Source organism: Pseudorca crassidens, chromosome 12 (assembly GCF_039906515.1).
Source record: "Pseudorca crassidens isolate mPseCra1 chromosome 12, mPseCra1.hap1, whole genome shotgun sequence".
Classification (NCBI taxonomy): domain Eukaryota; kingdom Metazoa; phylum Chordata; class Mammalia; order Artiodactyla; family Delphinidae; genus Pseudorca; species Pseudorca crassidens.
In genome coordinates this window covers 27,287,854-27,304,761 of record NC_090307.1, presented here as the reverse complement: position 1 = coordinate 27,304,761, position 16,908 = coordinate 27,287,854, and the positions used below count along the sequence as shown (strand labels likewise).

Below are 16,908 nucleotides of genomic sequence, written 5' to 3'. Positions count from 1 at the left end.
TTAGGGTAGACAAACCCCATCCCCACCCACCCTCATCAATCTGGTCTGACAAAACACTCTAATTAGGCTTGTGGTGACACACACATTGGGGCTCAGCGCTTTTACTGAGCCCCTGGCATCTTGCTCAAACACTGAAGTGATTGTCTTGACTAAGTGATCCATCTGTGGCATGGCATGGGCAGCGGCTCATCTTGATCTTATGAACTGTCTGGGGCAGGAGATGATCTTAATAATTTGGCTCTTGTTGTTAAGCCAGACTTTCGACCACCGGCCAACCTTCTACTAGTTCTAAAACAATCATAATGGATGATGAGAGAGTGAGAAAGAATTCAGGGATCTTTGTTTTGTTTCCTTATTGGGAAAGAGTAGAGATTCATTAGGGATATTTTGAGAATATTTTGCAAGTATGTTTCTTTCCATAGACGTATAATGACACTGAATGAACAGGAGAGGAATAAGCATCCCCTTCCACTTTTCTGGAGAAGTCATTCTCCCCCTGTACCCTGACAATAAATATGTATGGGGGAGAAGAGAGGTAGAGGAAGCTGTCCTCATCTCCTCCTCTTCTTTTTTGACCTGTTGGCACAGTGGCTGGTGAGGGTGCAGAATGGAACTGGCAGGATGGGCTGGTATCCCAGAACAAGCATCAGAAGACCTGAATTTGAGTTTTGGCTGTGTCTCTTTCTTGCTGTGTGATTCTGAGTAAGTTGTTCAAACTTCACAGGGCCTCAATATTTCTTGGTTGTAGAAAAGAGAGATAATTCAGTGCTTTTGTTGCAGGAATTCACAAGATTGTTGTAAGGGTCAAATGTTTGTATCTTTCATATTTAACAGAGCACTAGGACCATAGTGAATGCTGTAAATGTTCCCTCAATGAATGACTGCATGCGTACACTGAGATTTGAAAACTGAGGGCTGTGTAAATCTTCATTAGATTATTGCTCTGAAGACTGAGTATTTTCTCTGTGCTTAATAAGAGCTTATCCCATGTTACTGAAAAAATTTTACTGTTTAACCTATGTTAAAGCTGCCAAGTTGGGCTTCTTCAGATACCATGACAGACATATTGGTCCTCTGTCAGGATTTGGAAGAAGTAAGGACAAATACAACACTCAGGACGCCTCTGGGCCACTCATGGGGGAAACTCAGGAAAGCCTGGAGAAGGATTTGAGTGAATAGCTTTGTTGAGGCCAGTTTCAATGGAAGACAAGAGGGTGAGTTAGAACACACAAATTAAGAAAGTAATGTGTCTCAAGGAGGTGAAATTTAGCATTTAACAACTCTTTTCTAATTATATAATGTGTAACATAAAGACCCAAAGCCAGAAAAAAGTGTTCAGAGTGGCCTGAAGACAACAAAAGGGTAATGAAAAAATTCAGCACAATTACAGATATGATAAAGTATTCCTTAGGTATTTTGAAGTTAAAAATAAATGTCTTGCTTGGCTTGTAGTCTATCCCATCATTCATATTTATAAGTGAATTTGACTAATTTTAGACTAGCTATTATAAATAAACAAACATAATCCTTTATAGAAAATCCATGGGAAGTGAATTTGGTGATGTAGCCCTTCTTTTCTTAATTTTTATATCTGAACTAAGTAGAATTAATGCCCCAACATAACAGAAAATTAAGAGCTACTCAACACCCCAGGGGGCAGGGGGGGCAGGAGGAACTAAAATTTGCCCAGAAACATTGGCTGTTCTAACTGATGGAACAGTCAAAATGGTGGCAATCGGGCCTCCCTGGTGGCGCAGTGGTTAAGAATCCGCCTGCCAGTGCAGGGGAAACAGGTTCAAGCCCTGGTCCGGGAAGATCCCACATGCCGCGGAGCAACTAAGCCCGTGCGCCACAACTACTGAGCCTGCGCTCTAGAGCCCACGAGCCACAACTACTGAGCCCACGTGGCACAACTACTGAAGCCCGTGTGCCTAGAGCCTGTGCTCTGCAACAACATAAGCCACCGCAATGAGAAGCCTGCGCACTACAATGAAGAGTAGCCCCTATTCGCCGCAACTAGAGAAAGCCTGCGCTCAGCAACAAAGACCCAACGCAGTCAAAAATAAATAAATTAAAAAAAAAATGGTGGCAATCAACTGCTTTCGGTTCCCTGTCACCCTGGGGTAGAAGGATCCACGTGCTGCCAGGGAGATGGGGTGGGGCTCAGGTGGAGAGCTGAGGTCTGCCCTCCCTCCCACCCTGACCTTGAGCCTGAGCTACCTTTGTTGTCGTGCCAGACCCTCAGCTTGCAGAGGTGGCCCAGGCTCAGCATGTCGGAAAAGTTGAACGTGTCGGTGCTGTTCCGCTCGAACTTGTTCCAGTTGGCAGACTGCTTCAGGGCCAGGGTCCCGCTGTCCCCATTCTCCCCAAAGATGATGATGAACACATTGGCATCGGTGCCCGCTCCTGGGGTGCACAAGACAAGGGCTCTGGGTGCTGGACTTTGTGAATCATAGCTCTCTTGTTCTGGCCTCACTCTCAGGATCCTGGGAGGAGCCAGGGGGGCACATGGGCAAGTTCAGAGTCATCGAGGCCAGGGGTGAGGTCGGAAAGGGCTGGTCAGTGTCATAGGGCTCCCAGGTCTACAACTCTATCCTTCATCTCACCTCTGTGGCTTGTAAATGCTGTTGGGCTAACTGGGATCCTGGTTACCAAGTATGAATGGTTTGGTACAAGAACTCACCTAGTTTGGGGGAAATACACCCATACTTAAACATGTGTCGTGTAGGCTGGCTTTACAGTTTAGAAATAAACTCCCTCCTGTAAAATGTGAAAGTTCCTTGTTCCCAAATCTGCCTCTGGTTGACATTCTACACTAGAGCTTCACATCATTTGCTTAAGCCAAATAGAGGTACTGACCCCAGCTGAAAAGAAAAGGCTTCTGGGAGAGGTCACTCCTTGAAGATTTTCTGATACACACCCTGTGGTTAAAAATGTAGTTATTGTTTTCTGAGAGCACATCATGAAGGGATGAGGGACTCGAAAACTGTGAACACTTGGAACTTTAAGCGAAGAGAGTGAAGGCTTCACTCTGAGGAGGAAAGGAAGAAGGGAGGTGCCAAAAAAAACTTTGCCAGCTGTCCTGACCCATCATGTATGCCGGAGATGCTTCATTTCTTTGGCTGAATGCTTCCCTGTTGAAATGTAAGCTACCAGGGCCAACAAGGGGCTCTCTCACCAGCCATTTATAAGTAGTGTGAGTGAGTTTGCCAGATTCCTTGCACCAGCTGCTGGGGAACAGGCTTGGTATAGGGGAGGGGAGGCAGGAGTCATTGCTTTCCTCTCAGCTGCTGGCCTTTGAGCTCGCTTGTACTTTTGCTTGGAAGGCCCCTCCTCTGCTGTCCCCTCTGCCTCACCGGCTTCTGTTTGTCTTTCTGGGCCAGACTTTGGCACCACCTCTGGGAAGCAGTTCCATGACCCTTGCCTCTGATCTCAGGCTGGGTAAGGTGCCCTCCTCTGGGTTCCCAGCACCTGTGCCAACTTCTGTCACAGCCTCGCTGTCTTTGCTGCCCTCGAATGTCAGTCACACACGGGCTCAGGGACTTATCCCATCCTAAGACCCCAGGCCAAAGCTGGCACACAGCAGATGGCGGCCAAGCACAGGGATGTGGGAAGGAACCCAGGGGCATCCAAGATGCATGGCACCTGGGTGAGGGGTGTCAGGAGGCAGCAGGAGGACAGAGGGCCTCTGAGCTAATCTCCTGCACCGTTTTCAGAAGTGCTGACCATACGGCCTGGTAACGTTCTCCCTCACTTCGCTGAGGCAGGAAGGACAGGGCCGAGTCAGTCACTGGGAGGAATACTTTGTTCAGGCAGAAGGTGGCACACTGTGGAAAGGAGCTGGCCTGACTAACTTTTGGAAGACCATCCAGAGAAAAATGTCTTGACCGGAGCCCAGGACCTGAGCCAGAATGTAAGGAGGGGCAGGGTTAGTGGCAGGTGGGTATAGGAGAAGGGAGGGACCCACTGACTCACCCCGGATGTCACTGGTCTTCACTGAGACGGTATAGGAAGTCCACTCCATCATCTCCTCCCCGTCGATGACGGCACACATCTCACACACCAGGGTCTTCTTGCCCTTCCGCTGGGACAGCCAGTCTCCGTAGTAGAACATGGTCAGGTCTCCAGTGTTCATGTTCTTCAGGAGGATCTGGGGGAGAGAGGCCAGCATGGGAAGACCTCCCTCACCTCTGCCAGCTGCCCACCTGCTATGCAGCCCCCTCATCTGGACCCCCGGGACCCATGATCCCAGGCCTGAGACAAGTTCTTCTGATTTAGACTCGAGGCATGAGGAAAGGGTCCTCTCCAGGAAAAGACCCTGCCCCGCGGGCCTGGCACAGGGTCTGAAGCCCCTGCCATGACTACCCTCACTTGGGGAGTTGGAAATGGGCAATTCGTCTAAATATATTTCCGAGAGGTGCCCATCACTGTGCATGAGAAATGTTTGCTGAATGAATGACAGAAAAACAGACCAACCAAACCACTGTCAGCCATAGATCCCGGAACTGTGTACCCAAGCTCGCCAGATTGTCCTTGGTGGGAGCACCCTACTGTTGGCTCAAGAAAAATCTGCTAAAGGCTGGACAGGGGAGCAGAGCCTGAGGGGACTTGGGACCGATGGCCTTTGATGGATGAGGGATGAGAGGATGACTCACAGGGGAGCATTGGCCCAAGATGGAAGAAGAGGCAGCCAGCTAACCGTGATCACAGGGGCACCGGAAGCCTCCTTGCCGTCTGCCTAATGTTCCCACCATTGGAGCCTTGCCGCCCCAGCTCCTGCTCCCCTCTCACCCCTCCCAACTCGCTTCCTCCAGGAAGCCCACACCCTGTCTCTGTCGACAGGGCAGGCTGTATTCCCTGGCAGCTGATTCAGTTTTGACTGGACTCAAATAAATAAAACTAGGTTCTCTGATTAATTCACACCAAAGGGCGTATTGATTATCTGGGCCAGGTCTGCATAACAACCCTTTAAGGTGACATTTGCACTTTAACAAGGCCCATTGACAGCCCAAAGGAGCAGGAAGAACGGGTGGGCAGTGGGTGGAAGGGAGGGTGAGGGTCCAGCCATGTTACCCTCTCCAGGAACCACTCGGGCCGGCTGCCCAGGCCATCAATTCGGATCCGCATCTTGGTGAACGGGGCGATGTCCAGAATCTCCATGATGAAGGTGTCATTCTGCTCTCGCTCAAATCTGGGGGTGGAGAGGAGGGGCATGAAGAAGGGAGGCTGGCCATGGTGAGAGGGCGAGGCCATGCCAGAGACCAGATTCAGGGTAAGGAGAGAAGAAGAGGCCTCTCAGCTTCCTGTGACTCCCCACTAGCCTGTCTCTTGCAACCCAGATGTGTTCCCAAAAGACTGGGTTAAGTGAGTTGCTGGTAGATACGGTCCTGATTCAAGAGGTACCAGTTCTGGGTCTTAATCTCATTCTGCTAACCACATGGAACAGTCCCAGCTCCTCTCTGGGACTTGGTTTCCTCATCTGTAGTCTAGGGAAAATGACACTGGCCCGGCAATCTCATAAAACTGTCATGAGGACCAAATGGATGTGAAATCAACTTAAAATGTGAAAAAAATTCCATACCTGCAAGATTTTAAATGAGACTCTATGAGTGACGGGCTGCCACGAATGGTGGGGCAAGTTGTGCACTGCACAACTCTAGATAGTGTTGTTCACATTTTTCTGTACAGAATATGCATAACTGAAGGCAGTGGCCCTAGGTTGGGAAATACTAGTAATAACTGTAAAATGGCAGTTAACATTGCTTTTGTTGCTATTACTATTTTGCTACCGAATGACCACATCATCTCAGAGACACTCTATCTTTATTTCTTACTGCTCTTCCCAGAGTGCTGCATGCAAAATGTGACCATCAGTGCTGACATTGCTCGACTGCTCACTGATCCCAGATGCTGCTGCTGTTAAGCCCCTGGGGGTAACGCAGGTATCACTGAAGATATGACACTGCATGGCAATTTTACGCTTCCTTGAACAAAACGTACTTTTAAAAACAGAGGCCACAGCCAGTGGGAGCTGGGACTGCAAATGCTGCAAACTCAGAACTCACTACCCCTCGTCTTCAAGAGGCCTAATCCCTTTGATAACTTGCTTATGTGCACTTTATGATTATTAGACGTAAAAACACTCTCCCAGAAGTCTGCCCTAAATCCCTCCTGCTCTAGTTTAAACTGTCTGTCCCTCTGGTCACGTGGGAACCGGAAGGCAGTGCTCACAAACTCCCCTGTCAAGCTCATCTCACATAGTGGAGATTCTCTCAAATAATCTTTCAACTCATTGATTCCTTACTCTTGTCAGTGTATAATTTTGCAGAATAAAGGAACTCTAGAAATCTGTGCTTTGTATTTTTTTTTTTTAATTTTCACCCTTTGAATTTAGCCAAATATCTCCCTTTTATGGAGATTTTATGGTGGGGCAGGTGTAAGGAAAAAGGGAGAGAGAAATAAGCTTTTCTTTTAGAAAACCAAAGACTGGGTTACAGTTGCCCCCTCACCCTCCATTAAAGGCTAAACCCCAATTACACGTGGATAGACTCCCCTCCTCAGGGTAAAAGGCCTGCATCTGAAAGGAAAGCCCCTCATTGGCCCTTCATTCCTCCACAGCTCACCAGCCACATTTTTCCTGCTGCTCCAAGCCCCTCAAGACATCCCAGTTGACACGAGAGAGAGCCACACACTGAGGGTCCCCCCTGGAGAAGTGGTCAGCCTCTGAGTCAGGTCCCCTTGCCTCTGGCTCAGAAGGATGGGGCTGCCGAAGTGGCCCTGGCTTTGTCCTGCTCATCCACCTGAAGGAGCTCAGCAGCTTTAGCTGCCCCTCACTCCCTTCCTGTCAGCCCTTCTTTCTGTTCTCCACCCCATCAAAGGCTGTCCTTGGGAAACGGCCTAGCGCCCACTCACTCACCAGTCTCTGTGACGGAGGACAGCCTCAGGCCAACCAAACCCGAAGCCTTAGGCTGGAAGGGCCAGTATTTAATGGAAAAGTTTTAGACATTGTTAAGAAGCTGGGGAAGATGTATGGGTAGGGAGCCTGGGGAGGGGGTGGCTGGAAGATAGGGAAGAAGGTTATGGGGCTCAAAGCTAGCCTCCCTGGGGCAGCTGCTCAGGCACTTTGCCTCTGTGCATCTTAGAGGTAGGGCTGAGGCTCCTGGAGTTGGCTGGGATCAGAGGCTCACCTGTAGCTTCATGTTAGACCCAGCTCCTTCCAGTACCAGTGGCCATCTAGCCCATGCTGCATCACACAGCAACTGGGGGCAGCTCTGTCCCTCTAAGGACAGCATTGGCCAACCCTTAATAAGTTGGTCCCAGCTCTGTCCCAAGAGCCGATTGTTTAATTGTCAACAGTTTGGCCAACCTCAGTGCCTCTACTGTCTCCCTTCCCCAGGCCCTTGCAGTAGCCACCAGACCTCTGTTCGCCAGGCCCGAAGTGCTCATCAGCACAATGTTAGAGAATAAGTTTGCGTTGTTTTAAGCCACTAGGTTTGTAGTAAATTTTTATCATAACCTCGGGAAACTAATACAGACCCAAGTGGCAAGAATGTGCACTTCGGGACTGTAGGGGGCGCAGATGAGAGACCCAGCACAGAGAGAACTCCAGGCATTGGTGAGTAGCAGCAGGACTGCCTCAGCGGTGGTGTAGGTGTCCACAGGTGCTGATGTAACTGAGGGGTAAAAGGCAGAGCCCACAGGCCCTGGCTCCTCTGAACCGGGCTCCTCAGGGACCAATAAGATCATTGAACTTGCTGTGCAGCAGGGAGCTGCATCAACCCGTCTGCCTCCATATCTCATGAGCATCCTTGCCCTGGTTTGAGAGTAGATCAAAGTTAAAGAAATCTCAAACAGATTCTAAATCTCTACCATCCTCAAATGCCATGATCAGGCCCAGCACATGTTCGAACCTTCCAGTGTCCTTTTAAAGGGCAGCCTCTGAGTTGAAGATGATGTGTCAGGAGGGGTCACCCAGCAGCGGGTGCTAGGACTTCCCAACTGCCTGATCTTTCAAAGGCACCGGTCCCTGCAACTCAGCCCGCTTGCCTCTTCTCTCAGACTACCACCATTCCCACTCAGCCCTGAGACCTCCCTCCAAGCCTGACCAACTCCAGGAGCCTCCCCACCAGCTCCCCTGCCCAGGAAGTCCCCAAAGACGGGCCCTTTCCATTCTCAGAGCTTTATCACTAACCAGGCAGTGTGAGATCTAAGTGAGAAAGATATGAGGGAAAGATTCAAAACTTACAAGCTATTACAAGCTAAGCCCAGGCCACCGTCACTAGTGGCTCCCAAATGCCTCCTGAAGTGGCAATTGGAAAGCCATCTGGGCTCTGCCCTCCGTTTGCGTTCTCTTGAGCTGAGTCTCTTTTCATCTTCTTTGCACTAAGGGTTAGTGGAAGCCAGGGGGCCATCCAGAAGGGCAAAGCCAACAGAACTCTGAGAATCTGGTTTGCTTCCAGACCAAAGAATTTCCCAGTTCCTGGTGTCTCCACTGGGCCTAGGAATGATTCCTTACAGGCACTTACTTCCCTCTAGAGAAAAACCACATCTATTTGCCTAAAAATAGCCCCTACATCCATTAGAAACTAATTGCCTCAAGTTCCACTGTTAGACAGTCATTCCTTGGGTTTAAGCATTACCTTTTGAGGGCATCATTTTTTTGAATGCCACATGCATTCACGACCATCTCACTGTGAATTAATTTACCAGAACAGTTTCCCCCAAAGTGGCAAGATGACAAGTTGGGAACTTTAGCTGGGGAGTGGGGTTGAGGGAATTGCTATCAAATTTGGCCTCTGGGTATAGCATTTTACAACAGGGGCGCTGCAGCAGGCAAACCTACACAATGCTTTCTGTGTGACACATGCACGTTTCTGCCTCCATCCTGGTCACACGCCATTTCTTGGGAAAGGCTCCCTTGCACAACACTAAACTGTGTGCACGACACAAGCCCAGTGGGTCTTACAATCCAAGTCCCTGAGTCAAGATGCTGACCCCTATAATGAGGATTCCAAGACACAGGCTGAACTTCGGGCCACTTGCAAATGCAATGAAGCAAAGTATGTCTTGGGTAAGAGCCCTGAGCTTGCCCTCCAGAATAATTAAGAAATGATGGCTCTCTTCAAAGAATAAATCTTAATTTGGAAAACCAAAATTCTTTAACAAGGTGCCTCGAAGCATTTGCAATATGGTATAATTTTCAAGCAACATTTTTGGAATTTAGATACTACCAGAAAGGAGGTATCTATCTTTCCCACCAGCAACTGTGTCTGCGTGTGTCTATAAAATAAGGTGGAACGTAGGCGTCGGATAATTAATCCGAGAAATTCCAGGAATCTGGGGGCGGGGTGGAGACTAGGGTCAAAGTATAGCGGTAAATATTGTGAGAGATTGAAGATACAAACAGACACTGGCTAGACCAGAGATGATAACAGAACTCTGACCCACCACCTCTGCAGCAGCAGTCATCCCAGGCAGCCAGACTGCAGCCTCACCAGCAGTGGGCCCATGATGGTCAGGATGCGGGGAGTGACTGCCAGCTTCCCTGATTTGCCCCCTCTCCCAACTCAAGACAATCAGAGAAACCCAGATACGTTCCCCAATTCAATCACATAAGATGCCTGATTCTAGGTAGCTCCCCTTCAGCTTCGCCATGCCCCCAGTAATGCTACACTCTGAAGCTTTGCCAGAGTCCTGACAGCCTTAGCCTCTGCCAAACAAAGAGATGGTGGCTCACACCCTTGCTATAGCCAGCTCTAAAGAAATAGCCTCTGTTCTCACTCGGCCTTCGTTTATTCCCACAATTTCAGGAGTTCGAACCTCAGCTCGCCTGCTTACTACCTGAGTGACTTTGAGGAGTTACTTCACCTTTCTGTGTCTCAGGCACCTTATTGGTTGTGAGTTAATATATCTTTAAAAAGCACTTACAAGGGTGCCTGGCAGGGAGCAGGTGCTCGTTGAATGTTAGCCATTGTTACAATCATCATCAGGGGAGAATTGGTCACGGGAGAATTCCAGAAGGAAACAGGAGTTGCATAATGAGAGTGTAGAAGTGCTAAGAGAAGACAGGCAAAAACTGTTCTCATCGGACCCCCAGGCACGAGCTGCGTAAGATGAGCAGAGTTCCCGCTCTCGTGAACGGCTCTGTCCGTGGGAAGAAACCTGTGCCTGGCTCCCAAGAGCTTCAGCATCGTCCTCACCATCCTCACCACCGCCACCATCCAGAAGTACTTACTGAGGCCTGCAGGCAAGGCCAGAGTCAGGAGCTGTGAGGACTCAGAAAGGAGGCTTCTCTGGATGCTGCCCTCCAGCCTGGGGAGGCAGCAGTGTGGTCTCAGGGGTGAGTGGCTGTGGATGGGTTTTAGAAATCCTAGGCTTGGACTCTGAGTCTCTCCCCTCTGACGCTTAAGATATCAGGGGTCAGGGATGGTTTGGGGGACGATGGCTGAACATAGAAAACCAAACAAAACCCAGGACCAAGCTGAGGATTTGCCGGAAGGCGCAGACAGGAATCACTACAAGAGGTTCACCTTTATTGCCATTACTAATAACTATCTTAAGAGGCAGTAGAACCTAATGCTTAAGACTGGGGCCACCTGGGTGCAGTGCCCAGTGCCATAGCTTACTGGCTCTGGGACCTTGAGCAACATGACTTGACCCTGCTGTGCCTCAGTTTTCTTATCTATAGAATGGGGATGATAATAATGGTCCTCATAGAGTTGTAGGGAAGACTAGGTGTATCAATACATTCAAAGGGCTTAGAAAAATGTCCAGCACAAAATAAGCCCACATCAGTGTCCATGCTGTTGCTGTGGTTCCCTCAGGTGTTAAGCATTGTGAGTTTGAGCATCTTCTCTTTCCGGTTGTACAGTTTCTCCAATGTCTGACAGTGTCTGACATAGGTGTTCAACTGTTTTTTAATATTTTAAAAATTATTTTAGGCTTTTTGTAATCATTTTGAACTTGCAGGCAAGTTGCAAAATAGAACAGGGTTTCTGTGTTCCCTTCACCCAGCTTCCCCTGATGTGAACAGGCTACATCACTACCATACAAAGAATGAAAGCAGGAGATACACAATGACACAACGCTATCAACTAACACAGACCTTACAGTAAACATCTTTGAGTGACAGAAGGAAAGAAGGAAAGGCAGAAGGTAGGAAGGAAGGAGTGCTATGGGTTGAGGTGATCAAGGTAGGCTTCCTGGAGGAGGTGGATTTGAGCTAGCCCTTGAAACAGAAGGGTCTTGAGACAGAGAGAGTGGATGAAGAGCTTTCCAGGAGGGAGAAATCACACAGAGGCATGGAGGCCCCAGGGGATGAGAGGAGAGTGAGGGAAGCAGTCTATTTAAAGGCAGGATGGGGCTGGATGGTGGAGGATTGGGTGTGTGGAGGGGCAAAGGGGCAAGGGGCACAGGCCACCTCCAGATACCTGGCCTTCTTTTTGTCCAGCTGCACCTCCTCTGTGCTGCCGTTGGTGCCGTAGAGGGTCATAAAGATGTTGGAGTCGGTGCCACCACCAACCACGTCGCCTGTCCACACCGTCATTTCATAGAGCACCTGCCACGAGAGGGATGTGGGTCCTGGGCATTGGGCTCAACCGTTAACCCCACGGATTTGCCTCCTTCTCACTGGGGCAAGACAACACGCCCTCCAAGCTCCATGGCTCTGAAAAGAGATCTCCCCCTAATCAACTGTAAATGTCTGGAGAGCAAGAGCTAGGCCTTGTTACTGTCTGTGTCCCTGGCTGTGTCCAGTTCAGTGCTGGAGAGGAGTTCAGTTTCTGATAGGGAACACGTGCGCAGTAGGAATATGACCAAGAGCCCCAGCATTAACCAATTTCTTTGTCAGTAGAATCCCAACCTAAGTCTGTTCATCCCAGCAGCGTGTGTTGGGCAGACAGTGGCTTTTGGAGCCATGCAGGGCGCCATTTGAGTCCCAGATCCGTCCCGTGCTAGCTGTTGACCTGGGCAGAGGCCCCACCTTCTCCAGCCTCTGCTTCCTCCTCCATAAAATAGGGATAAGCACTTTGTAGAGCTGCGAGAGCTACAGACACGTCGCCTTGGGGATGGTTGTGAGGGACCCCCTCCTTCCTGCTGCAGCCAGCACACACCCTGCACATCGGTGAGTGGGAAGCGTGCCCAGTCTGATGGTTCAGGGACTTCTGCCTCCATTCACTTGTGAAGTGGGACAGCCGCCTATTGTACGTGGTTTTCACTTTAGATTGGAATTTTGCCCTTTTGCCTGAGGTTTGCTCCAAAGAGGACGTATTCCCTTTGTCTCTGCTGGAGGCGGAGGGAGCAGCCTACTCCTCCGAGGATGGTGCCCTCACCGAGGCCCCTGCCTTGGCTCCTCCAAGAGGCAGCCTCGTGTCAAGAGGGGCCATCTTCACCCCTGACCTGGAAGGTTCTCTGGTCCTGGCTTCTTACTCCACGCCTCTCACCAGGTGCCCAAGGACTAGCAATTAGGTCTCGAAGGTTCCGGAGAGGCTTGCACACGTGGCCAAGGATGTGCCAGGCTGAGCATCTCCTCTGCATATACCTGTACCCGGCCCTTCCCTTCCTCAGTGGCTGCTGTCACTCGTGCAGGCGCTAGGTCCCCATCACCCAGGTGCTTTCGGACTCGTAACCCAAGTTATTCATGGCAGCGATGTTGTGCGTTTTCAAGCAGCATCTAGAATCTTCACCACGCTACTGCAAGGTTCGAAGTAGTATTTCAGGCCTGGCCAGGAGGACATGTTTGCCAAGGGGGTCATTGAAGAGCACCTTGCTTTACCAGGAAAATCCTCTTAGACCACCTAACAAGGGCATTTGTGATGGGCACGGAGCTATCAGAAATGAAAGCAGAAGCCCGACACTATTTTGCTCTAATCCAGCAGACATAGAAACAGAATGATCAAAGTGAGTGCTTTGTGGCCCCATGGAGACTGTCCCTTTAAGGCTGATCTCTCCAGACTCCTGTGTTCTCTGTGTCCATCTTTCTCTCCTTTATGCAGACACATCTCTTTTTTATGTCATAGGTGTGTTTCCAGAAAGAGACACAGAAACAGAGCTTTTGTAATTCCAGTCTGATATCAGATGTCCTGGGGAGGTGGCCAGTCCAAAGAGCCCTACAGTTCTTTGTTAAGTGACAAATGTGTGTTCTTTTGTAACATGAATAACTGGGGTGTGGGTCTGGATTTCCACAGACTAAAGAGCTCAGAGGGAGATGCAGCTGTACCGAGCGGGGTGTGCGTATGCGCTGGGAGTGACACACACACACACACACACACACGTGCCTGCTGGGAATTGGGTCAGGACGGAGGTCCGTGGATGAATTGTGTGCTCTCCTGCACTGACCGTCTGGCCACAGGTGGAGATGGCTGAGCAAGGGAGGGGGTATCGATGCCGTAGAAAGTTCTGCTCTCTGGCTGTCAAGCAGGGGATGGGCAGGCATCCACACTCCTGCCTGGCAAGAGTTTTAGAGCCCATAACTCAGCCCTTCGTTCTGTTTCCATATACTATATAGGCAGGGCATGCTCAGGCCCAGAGCGATTTCTCCTTACCTTTGTGTGACGGCTTCTGACCTAAATCTAGTAGTGCATTGGTTTGGATTCAGGAATAGAGATGAGGGCTGGGACCTTCCATTTACCCCACAGCTTTTCAGAGAGAAAGGGAACCTGCAGGGTCATGTGACACAGAGGCCTCTGCGCCACCAGCTGGCCACGTTTCCTTGGGGCCCAGTACCCAGGCATCCTGCTTCCTGCCTGACACCGACCTGGGACTTTATACAACTTGTCCCAGGTCCTTTGGCTAGTTAGAGGTGGAGATGGGACAGGAGCTTAGAGCACCTGCCTTCCAGCTTTTTCCCCTTAAGGGGGTCTTATGCAGACAGCACTCACTACACTATGAGACCCAGAGGCTCACAGTCTCCCAAATGCCATCTGTCCTCATGACTGGCCTACTGGTGTTGTTGCGGCATCCTTTGGAGAATAATGACTCTGCATGTCTGTGTAGAGCAGGCAAAGCTTTTCTGGACTGTTCATGGTGTCATTAGTTCTCATCAAGATCTTACATGGAACAGGATGGAAAGCATTATTTCCATGTGCTGTATGAGAAAACCAAGGCCTGGAGAGGCCAGATGACTTGTGCAACGTTACAGAGCTGCAGACAAGAAGAGACTTGATTCTCTTGGCTCCTAGCAAAGTGGGTCTGGCTGCTATATAGGGCTGCAGCCCCTGCCAGTGCCCCAGGGATGAGTCTGCTGCTTCTCTCACTTCCATTTCCCCTGCTGCTCGCCCACCTCAGCCTGCACTGCCCTTAGCCACACAATGCACACACACAGGTGCCCTCTATACCTTCACCCCGATGTTCACCACCGTGGCATCCAGGAGGTCAAAGACACGGGAGGTGACTCCATCTCCTCGGTCCTTGGCGAGCCAGCAATTGCAGCGCAACGTGTACTTGGTGCCCTGGGTGGGCACAGCCAAGCATAGCTCCTCCACCAGCCAGCAGCTCTCGGGGGAGGCCCCGTCGTGGCCCAGCTAGGAGGGGACACACAGGGGCCATGAGGACAGGGCACAACTGGGAAAGAAGCCCTCCCTGCTCAGGGTCCGCTTCCCCACTCTTCTGCCTCCTCCCTCAGCATTGCCTTCCAACGCGCTTCACACTCACCGACCAGAGTCCCTCCCGTGAAGGTGGAGAGATTTTGCAGATGTAATTAAAGTCTCTAGTCAGGTGACTTTGAATTAATCGAAAGATTATTCTAGGTGGGCCTGACCTCATTAGGCGAGCCCTTTAAAAGAGGGTCTAGACGTCAGAGATGGAAGAAGTCAGAGAGATTTGAAGCAGAAGAGATCTTCTCTGAATGGCTTTGAAGAAACAAACTGCCTTATTTTGGAGAGGGTCACGTGGCAGGGAATGCAGGCAGCCTCTGGCCTTGGTCCTACAACTACAAGGAAACAGATTCCTCCAATGGCCATTGAGCTTGGGACAGGACCCCAAGTCTCAGATGAGACCCCAGCCGTGGCAGCAACTTGATTTCAGCCCAGTGAGACCTTGAGAAGAGGATCCAGCTAACTCACCCCTGGACTTCCGACTCAGGACACTGTGAGATAATACATTTGTGTGGCCTTAAGTTATTAAGTTTGTAGTAATTTGTTACACAGCGATAAAAAACTAATACACAGGCATCCCCATTGGGTGGCTGGAAAACGGACCTGGAGGGGCAGGTGATGCAACCAAGGTCACCCAGCTAGTTGATGGCAGGGGCCAGGAGCTCTTCCTCCGCTGCCTGTTTTGAGTGGGGTTCAGGTCGGGCCCACTCACCCTCCCACCTGTGTACTGGTCAGTTCCTTCCCTCCTTCCCTAGGGGTGGTCACCATCCCGAGGCCCTAGGGCCCAGCACCTCTATTTTCTTGATAACGCCCACATCCAAGCCTGCAACATAGAACTCCTCCACCGAGCCGCAGCTGAAGCCCTTCTTCCCTCGGGGATAGTCCAGCCAGATGCGGTTACTGCGCTCGTCATCCTCTCCGATCAGGAAGATGAAGGCCCGGCTGTCGGTGGCTGCATCCTTCTGCTTCCCCGTGGTGACTGACACATAGTAGGGAATAACTGCAAGAGATCATGGGAGCCCAGCCTCATCACGGGCCACGGGCCAAGATGTCGGGAAATTTCTTTTAAAGGGTCTGACTCAACTGGGAGGATCATATTTTTGCCCCTCACCCTTCCATTCATTCTGCTTGGAATGTGGATGTGATGTCTGGAGCTCCAGCTCCAGGTCATCTTGGAACCATGGGCAACATTTAGGATGGAAGCCACTTGTAAGATTGCCAGAGTGGTCAGGTTGAAAGAGCCTAGGTCCCTGAATTCACTGGGGCTGCTATATCATTCTCAACTGCTTCTCTTTGAATTTTTATGTGTAAGAAAAGAAAAATTCCTTGTTCATTTAAGCCATTATCTTTAGGTCTCTTGTTACTTGCAGTTACTAACTGAAACAGGTTGGAAAACCTTCTCCTGGCTCATCTTCCTCAACAGCTAGGGAGACACTGCCCTGGGGTAGTAGATGTTAGATTATGCAATCTGTAGCCCTTTGAAAAATTTCCAGACTAGATCTTCCTGGCTGGAATTACCTGCATTGTTTTCTGCCCATGGCTGCATTTCATCTTTACAAGGAGAGCCCCACTGGTCTTTCCACAGTTGATCATCGTGCTTAATTAAGGAGAAGCACTTTCTTGTGGGTCCTGTCTAAGAAGGTAGAGTATAAAAAGATTGGCTCTCTGCCCAATCCTATCCCACAGACCCTCCATGTGGTCTTCTGGAGAAAAATATAGCGGTTGACATGCTCTTATATCTAAGAGAACTGAACAGAAAAGCAGTGGATTTAAATGTCCAACAGAAAAATATACAACTGCCTTATCTCAAAAATCTGGTTGGAAAAAATGAACTTCTCAGGGGATTACAATATTGTTTTAAGTTCAAATACTGCCTAAAAGATCTATATGTACAATATGAACTTCTCAGGGGATTACAATATTGAATTGAACAGAAAAGCAGTGGATTTAAATGTCCAACAGAAAAATATACAACCGCCTTATCTCAAAAATCTGGTTGGAAAAAATGAACTTCTCAGGGGATTACAATATTGTTTTAAGAAGCAGGAAAAAACTGAAGCTAAAAGAGTGACTCGTCCAAGGCCACACGTTTTCTTGTCAGAGCCAGAAATGGAACTTAAATCTCCAAAAAACCAGCTCAGGACTTCTTCTTCCCACCGCCCACCCCCGCCACCCCGCCACTGCTCATGCCTAAAATTTGCATGGCTGAGTCCTAAACAACATACAAGGAATTCTCATTGCTGCTCTTGATTTCTGTCTCATGAGAATTGTCCTAGGCTCTCTGGGCTGAAACTATTTCTTGGCAGTCTGGGTGAGG

At 49.7% G+C, this 16,908-nt stretch overlaps 1 protein-coding gene across 4 annotated transcripts in view; it reads right to left on the bottom strand.

Annotated features, from left to right (window-relative positions):
* Positions 1–16,908, bottom strand: part of LOXHD1 (lipoxygenase homology PLAT domains 1) — a 202,709-nt gene that overhangs the window by 28,529 nt on the left and 157,272 nt on the right. For 3 of the 4 annotated variants that reach the window (XM_067699194.1, XM_067699191.1, XM_067699192.1), the window contains 6 exons: positions 15,383–15,591; positions 14,334–14,519; positions 11,430–11,557; positions 5,074–5,191; positions 3,976–4,150; positions 2,221–2,406 (listed from right to left, as the gene is read on the bottom strand). In XM_067699194.1, coding sequence (XP_067555295.1) covers positions 2,221–2,406; positions 3,976–4,150; positions 5,074–5,191; positions 11,430–11,557; positions 14,334–14,519; positions 15,383–15,591 — 1,002 coding nt within the window. Of the gene's footprint in view, positions 1–2,220; positions 2,407–3,975; positions 4,151–5,073; positions 5,192–11,429; positions 11,558–14,333; positions 14,520–14,649; positions 14,923–15,382; positions 15,592–16,908 lie in introns of those variants that run through there. The other variant, XM_067699193.1, reaches the window with a different exon arrangement.